At 46.8% G+C, this 7,803-nt stretch overlaps 1 protein-coding gene across 4 annotated transcripts in view; it reads left to right on the top strand.

Annotated features, from left to right (window-relative positions):
- trrap (transformation/transcription domain-associated protein) overlaps positions 1–6,138 on the top strand; it is a 209,395-nt gene extending 203,257 nt beyond the window's left edge. For all 4 annotated transcript variants that reach the window (XM_063221633.1, XM_063221634.1, XM_063221631.1 and 1 more), the window contains exons 71-72: positions 676–870; positions 4,110–6,138. In XM_063221633.1, the coding sequence (XP_063077703.1) occupies positions 676–870; positions 4,110–4,394 (480 nt within the window). In that variant the 3' untranslated portion in view covers positions 4,395–6,138. The remainder of the gene's footprint in view (positions 1–675; positions 871–4,109) is intronic.
- The last annotated feature ends 1,665 nt before the right edge of the window (positions 6,139–7,803 follow it).

Here is a 7,803-nt window from a genome sequence, read left to right as displayed (position 1 = left end):
CAGCTAAAGCTTCCTTTCCATCCTTAGCCATATTTTTCTCTTTCGGTCTGTTTTTCTTCCTCCAGCTGAATCCAGTCCTAAGGCGAGACAGGGATTGATATTCATATTATTTCTTCTTGTCCCTTTTTTTTCTCCTTTCAATTTTGAATTCAATGTAAAGTAGGCAATGCATGTTTTGATATTTAATATTAATATTTCCTCTCCAGTCTTGTTCGTTTGAGTTCATTTCAGAGGCATTGCTGGGTTTGATATTGCTACCCATCAATGGTTATTAATGAGCTACTCTAATGTGCAAAAACCGCAGTGCAAATGAATTTGAGTACAAATGAGAAGTAGTGCAATGGGAATGTAGAACCTGAATTTTCATCTGAGTGTTTCACTTCTCTGTTTGCTCTCTTGAATAAGTAATTCTCATCTCCACACTTTGAATGTAATTTTTAAGCTCAAAACAAACATTGCCACAAAGGCAAATGTTCTTGAGTTTGTAGATGGATGTTTAATCTTCTGTATCTTGTTCTTTGTACTTTCTTCTTCTTCTTCTTCTTCTTCTTTTCTCTCTCTCTCTCTCTCTCTCTCTCTCTCTCTCTCTCTCTCTCTCTCTCTCTCTCTCTCTCTCTCTCTCTCTCTCTCTCTCTCTCTCTCTCTCTCTCTCTCTCTCTCTCTTCCTCTCCACAGGACACGGGCAAGCTGAACGTCTCCTACTTCCGCTTCGACATCAACGACGCCACGGGTGACCTGGACGCCAACCGACCGGTGCCCTTCCGCCTGACGCCCAACATCTCCGAGTTCCTCAGCAGCATCGGCGTCTCCGGCCCCCTCACCGCCTCCATGATCGCCGTGGCACGCTGCTTCGCACAGCCCAACTTCAAGGTGAGTTTGGAGGTCGACGAGTTTTTGAGGGCACAGTTCAATCCTGCACCCAGTTGCTTAGACCCGCAATCTCATAGCAACTGTAGTGTGGAATGGAGGAATTTAGGCAGGCGGACACGGAGAAAAAAAATCAAATGGCCCTCTCACCGGCTCCATGATTGCGGGTGGCACGCTGCTTCGCCCAGCTCAACTTCAAGGTGAATTTAGAGGGCAAAACCTTCATAGTTCAGTACAGTGTCCAGCTGCTCAGACCAACCACCTCACAGCAGCTCTAGTTTGGAACGAGAGACGGCAGGCAGGCAGACTGACGCACAGTATCTTGGCCCCGTCACCACGGACCAGTTCACAATGCCCACAGATTGCCCACAGGACACCAGATCATCTGCGTCTATACATTACAGCACAGCACACCACAACGCTGTCAAATGGCCCGGGTATAAATTAGTGCAGTCACCCACAGCCTTCTCAAGTAGCCTGTGTTTCACACCCCTCTGATGTCTTGCCACCGTCATTTAGATTGCTGTTGAAATGATTGCCTGAGGTAGCATGACCGAGCTGAGCTGTATCCGAATAGTGGGGCGCTGTGACTCAGTGGGCTTGTGCTCCGCACCGTGACACCAGGGACCCGCGTTCGATTCCAACCCATGGTTGTTTCCTGATCCTTCCCCATCTCTCTCTCCATCACTGTCCAGTGAGGACAGTGTGTATTTAGGGTTTCTCATCTTAGGGTGTCTCAAAATGTAAACGCCATCTTTCTATAGTCCTATATAGAGACAATTGTAATGTATTTACTGTTGTGTAATGCACAGAGCCTTATATATGTCATGCAGATGACCTCCTAACTCCTGCCAAACCTGTCAATTATTAAACTGTTAAAAAAATAATATCCTCTAAGCCCCACTGCCTGCTGGGTAATGGGGGCTTCATTTGCTTCTGATGAACGCAATTATCTGCAGTATCTGCAGTATCGGCGTGCGGGCAAGCGGGCGCGCGTGCGGTGAGGCCTTACATGATTGCTTGTGACATGTGCTTGGGTCGTACGCGGCCGCTGATCTGCGGGGGTGTTGCGGAATCTTCGCCACCCCACCCCCCTTCCCGTCTCCCAAAGCCCGAGCCTGATTAAATAAGACAGCGACTTCTGCTTTTGTTACTTTATTTGAGAGAGAGAGAGAGAGAGAGAGAGAGAGAGAGAGAGAGAGAGAGAGAGAGAGAGAGAGAGAGAGAGACAGAGAGAGAGAGAGAGACAGAGACAGAGACAGCATACGCCTTTTGTGTCTGTTGGAGAGAGAGAATGTGGCAATGTGGGGGAGGAGGATGGGTGCAGGAAGAAGGAAAGAAATCGTTGATTTAATTCTGCACATGCATAATTAATTTGGTTCTCCCCTGGATATTTATGCTGTTTTTCATTACAAGTGATGCTGCCGTAGAGAGAGAAAAATAGAGCGGGTGAACGAGAGAGAGAGAGTGCGTGAACAAGAGAGAGAGCGCGGGTGAACGAGAGAGAGAGCGTGAGAGGGAGAGAGAGAGACTTGCTCCACAACTACACTCAGCGATTTTTATGCCGCACTCTCACTGACACACATCTGAAAAATAACATCAAGAAAATTAGAAGGGAGACCGAAAGAGAGATGGGTGAATGAACAGACGAATGGGAAAAAGACTAGAAAAGAGAACTAGGGAACGAGAAGAATGTAGAAAAGAGGAGAGGCAGGAAATGAGCTCACCACCCTGTCCTCTGGATGGATGGATGGATGGATGGATGGATGGATGGATGGATGGATGGATGGATGGATGGATGGATGAAAAGGAATAGAATGGTACATGCATGATGGGAAATGGAATGGCAAGGGACATACTGGGAAAATGTAGGGAAGAGAAGAGGAGTAGAAAGCGGTCCCCACCCAACCCATCTTATGGATGGATGGATGGAATTGAGGGAAGTAGAAGAAAGACAAGGTCCCCCACGTCTTGGGAGTACAGGGACCAGTACAGGGATCAGTGTTTGGGAGGGAATGGGAGAGAGCAGGGAAGAAAGGAAGATTGTGAAGGAGGAGAAGAAGTAGAAAGCAGAGAGGGAGAGGGAGAGCCACTACACCCTCCATGGAAAGGAATGGTAGAAGACAAGAAGTTCTGATACAGAGGAGGAGTAGAAAACGGAAGTGGAGTAGAAGAGAGAGCGAGCGAGAGAGAGAGAGAGAGAGCGCTCCCCACTCCACTCCAGCCTGCCCCCCTCGTGGGAGTGTTGTATAAGAGGACTCTGGAGCGCTCCACAGTGGTAGGCTAATAACAGGGAAAGCAGGCAGGCCTATGAATAGCCCACCAAAATACAGGCTACACTGGCAGACCCAGGAAGAGGAAAGAACGCGGGTGCGAAGAGGAGAGCCAGACAGACAGACATGGAGGAAGAGAGAGAGGGAGTACGTTTTCAGAGAGAGAGAGAGAGAGAGAGAGAGAGAGAGAGAGAGAGAGAGAGAGAGAGAGAGAGAGAGAGAGAGAGAGAGAGAGAGAGAGAGAGAGAGAGAGAGAGAGAGAGAGAGAGAGAGAGCATAAATTACAGAGAAAGAATGCGGGTGCGAAAAGGAAGGAGGGATAGAAAGGGAGGGAGAGAACGACAGTGACATTGAGGGAGGGAGACAGAGCACAAATGATAGAGAGAACCTACGGTTGCGGAGGGGAGAGAGAGAGAGAGAGAGAGAGAGAGATAGAAATGGAAGGCAAGGAAGGCAGAGAGAGGGGGAGAAAATTTGAGGATAAGAGAAAGCCGAGCTCCTCTGCCACCCCGACTCGATCGTTTGAAAGAGCTCTGAAACACTTATCATATTGAGCCGATTGTCTCTGGATATCATTTGGATACCATGCAAGATAGATTTGAGAAATATGATCAGAGCAACAACAAAAATTCTATGGTTTTTCTGTATGGAATTTCTACTTCCAAATCTTTAGGAAAGCCACAGCAACTTAAAGGCAACAGTAACACCATGCAGTATCATTAATGTGGAACTTTTACCATGCCGTACCACAACTTTTTCATGCTGTACATGAATATTGGTAAAATTCTCCATCTTGAATTACCAGCCATACACATAAATAGACGTCTCAAAACCCTCACAGTTTACCTTCAAAGGTGCACTGTGTATGGTGGTTGCCAGAGTAGGGTATTGCAACTGTACTGCTCATCCCCCTGTCAGTTGCCAACTACTCTAAGCGTTCCTTCTCGTTCTCTTCTCTCCCCCTCATAGGTGGACGGCATCCTGAAGGCGGTGCTCCGCGACGAGATCATCGCCTGGCACAAGAAGACGCAGGAGGACACGTCGCTGCCCCTCTCGGCCGCCGGCCAGCCCGAGAACATGGACAGCCAGCAGCTGGTGTCCCTGGTGCAGAAGGCCGTCACCGCCATCATGACGCGCCTCCACAACCTGGCCCAGTTCGAGGGCGGCGAGAGCAAAGTCAACACGCTGGTCGCGGCCGCCAACAGCCTGGACAACCTGTGCCGGATGGACCCCGCCTGGCACCCATGGTTGTAAAAAAATGGATCTGACCTGAGGGTGTGTGGGCATTATGGAGGTCACACCCGGAATCCACTGCTGTGTGCAGTGTGGACTGTGGTTGGATGACTGGGTGTGGCGTAATTGGACCTCATCGATAATCCTGATGACCTGATTGGTTGACTGGGAAAGAGGGGCGGGGTGGTACTGATGGCAGTCTCAGACCTTGCCCCTACCCTCCCCGCTTCACCCACTGAGTCCAGTATTACTTACCCTAGGACCCAAGTCCCCAAGAAGGGAGTCTCTTACTGGAATTATGGAATTTACTGGGCTTTTAAGAAAAGCTACAGACTGGGAATATTTTTGAATGAATTTCAAATTCTCTGCCATTGGCTTGATGCCTCGTGATGGTACTCTTAAGTGATGCTGGATGAATGGTAACGAAGGGAGTTCTTAACACCCCCCAGACATCAATCACCTTGTGTTTCAAGCACACGTTTGTGTTCTCTCAACAGGGACTATATGGTTCATTTGCTGTCAAGTCTCCCCGTTCCCTTTTTTTATCATTTAGTCACAGCTGCATAACATAAAAGAATGAAAAGAAAAGAAAGACAACATCAGAGGAGAGGAGATGAGACAATAAAATATAAAGAGTTGTTGACGATAAGAGTTGATATTGCTTTGTTCGTAGAGAGCCTGTATTTAAAAAAAAAGACAAGACAAGACAAGAGTATGAAAGCAAGACTAAGAACAAGAAAAGTGAACTTGTCAATGGCTTCGCAGAGCATCCCATCAGCCTCAGCTTATAAGCTTTGTATCTTTTTCTACCAGTGACAATATATCCCAGACAGATGTATTTTCCTTCTTATTTTTTTTCATGTGAATGAGATGAGAACTGTTCATGAGAACTGAGTTTCTCACAAAACAAACAGGCTGTGGGTTACTTGCTCCAACTCAAAAACATGAAGAGACGAAGGAAGCATGGAAACAAGAGTCACACAGAGAGAGTCAAGAATGTCAATGATGCTTGAAAAATAGGTTTTGTGGGGGTTGGGGAGTTGTTGTACGTACGGTCATAATTTCTAGAAATAATCTCAATGTGAAATCATCAGAATGTGTGTGCACATGTTATGTGAAAGGAATCATTATAATGTAAAATGTTTCGATTATGGGTTTTTTCTACCCCATCCTCATTATTAATATATGTACGTTCAGTTATAGTATTTTTACATCATGTGAAAGTATAGATTTTTTTTATTATTATTTCTTTGACAAGTCATGTTATCATATTTCCCTACCAATATGTGCGCCGATTTGTTCCCTCATTATTCTTTTTTGGTTTTTTTACCCTCCAAGGCCGAGTACCAAGGCCACTGCACCTGCTTTATTTGGACTTTTCTGGTGGGGAAAAGGACGTCTCCAAAAAACGCATCTCAGATGCCAGTGGTTACCTTCTAACGTGCACACACGCACGCGCGCACACTCATACGCGCACGCACACAAAAACACACACACACTGTGGTTACCCTTAAAAGCTACGTGTGTCCTTCAGGATAATGTTGGTTTGACACAGATAGCCATACAGCCCAGCAGGTAACCCGCAAAGCTGTCAGGGTTTTTTTTTTCCCTCCCCTCTTTTTTTCCACTTTTTAAAAAAAGAATAAATGCCTTCCTCTGTTTTGTAAAAGGTTCAGTGCTCTTTGCCAGCCTAAATAATTGTAACTCCTTTTGCTCTGTAAATATGCAGTTTGTTTTAATAAAAAAAGACCATTTTGTAGAAAAACATTTTTAATTGATATGGTGTTTTCTTTATATATAAACACACTTTGTTTCTCTCACTCTCACAGAAGTACATACACACTCACACACACACACACACACACACACACACACACACACACACACACACGATGTACTGTATGACATCACAGGGCTAGTTATTTCCCTGCATTCGGCGTCTGTCCGGCACTCTCCCGTCGAGAAGAGGTGTGTGTGTAAGTGACTGCTGTTATCACGCCAAGCCGCGGATCAAATGGCAGCGTCAACATCATATCTCCACTTTTGAAAGCCTCAATGCACTAATGCAGTCGGCTAGCGGGTGTGCAGCGGGGGGTGGAGGGAGGCGGACCTGTGTAATGGAGAAAATGAGATGGTTTGGGAGATGACACTTCTCGTTTGTGTGTGTGTGTGTGTGTGTGTGTGTGTGTGTGTGTGTGTGTGTGTGTGTGTGTGTGTGTGTGTGTGTGTGTGTGCGTGCGTGTGCGTGTGCGTGTGTGAAGGGCATCGGAACGGGGTGGAGTAGCCTTTCACGAGGGGTATTATTTTTTATCTGCAGCCAAGGAAGTTGGGTTTGGAGTTTGGGGTGGGTGAGTTTCTTGATGTGGCTGTGGCCCATCCTGAGAAGTCTTTGAGTCGTGTGTGTGTGTGTGTGTTCACGTGTACGTGAGCAGTGCCGCTGACAGCTTTGGGCCCAGGACAAAGTCATTTGAAAAGGACCCCACACAAAATGTAATGAGGACTCAATTCTGGGCCCAACATGGAACGTACATCCTTTCTCGTGCGCGCGCGCGCAATTTCTTTTTCTATCTGTCTTTTCTATCTACTTGTTTCTCGCATTTTCTCTCTACCTCTCTTATTCACAGCCTTTTAGGGCTTTCAGGCTGACCAGAGCGGAGCCGGTGCCAGTGCCGGTGCCCGCACCAGTTACGTTCGGCACTAAAGTGCTTATCTGCCAGAGGTGTCAAAAGTAAAAGTTAAAAAAAAGAAACACAGTTTCCTTGCAACACAAGTAACTTATCTGAGTAACCAGCAGACCTGTGTACTTGTTGTACGATCAGCTAACTGCAATGGTTGGATCGAGTTTGTGGTGGGTCCTTGTAAGGTTTTCAGTGTTTTTCAGTAACAACACAGTCTATCTAGCCTGGGAACTCCCATACTGCCTTTAGTTCTACACAGACTGTCGTCTCTCACTTGTGATTAGGTCTGGTGTTAACCAGACAACAGTCTATCCACCTCATTAGGTACAATGGAGTAAATGGTGTAACTAACAAATATGTAATGTCATGTGCTAGTGTTGTAATTACACCACAAGAGTACTTTTACATTAACTTTTGACACCTCTGTTATCTGCGAACCGCCCGTGTTCATACCGGGCTCTGAACTTTTCCCGCACGTGACTGTTACCCAGATGAACCTGCTGACGGCCACGCTGTCGTCACGGTTCGCGGAGAAAAACCTAGTATTTTGTGGTTCGCCTTGTGAACCCAACTCTCCGGTTCGCGAACGCTAAAATCTATGGCGTGAACATGACGGCCGGTTTGCGATTAGGTGCAGCCGGAACAGGCATCGGCACGGTTCTCAGTCGGCCTATATGTGCTATTAGTTGCTCTTGTCCCTTCTGTCTGCCTGTATCTGTCCCCACTTCCCCCTCTCTCACACACATTGTCTC

Source organism: Engraulis encrasicolus, chromosome 17 (assembly GCF_034702125.1).
Source record: "Engraulis encrasicolus isolate BLACKSEA-1 chromosome 17, IST_EnEncr_1.0, whole genome shotgun sequence".
NCBI classification, from domain to species: Eukaryota; Metazoa; Chordata; class Actinopteri; order Clupeiformes; family Engraulidae; genus Engraulis; species Engraulis encrasicolus.
The sequence above is the reverse complement of the archived record's forward strand: the minus strand, read 5'-3'. Positions and strand labels throughout refer to the sequence as shown.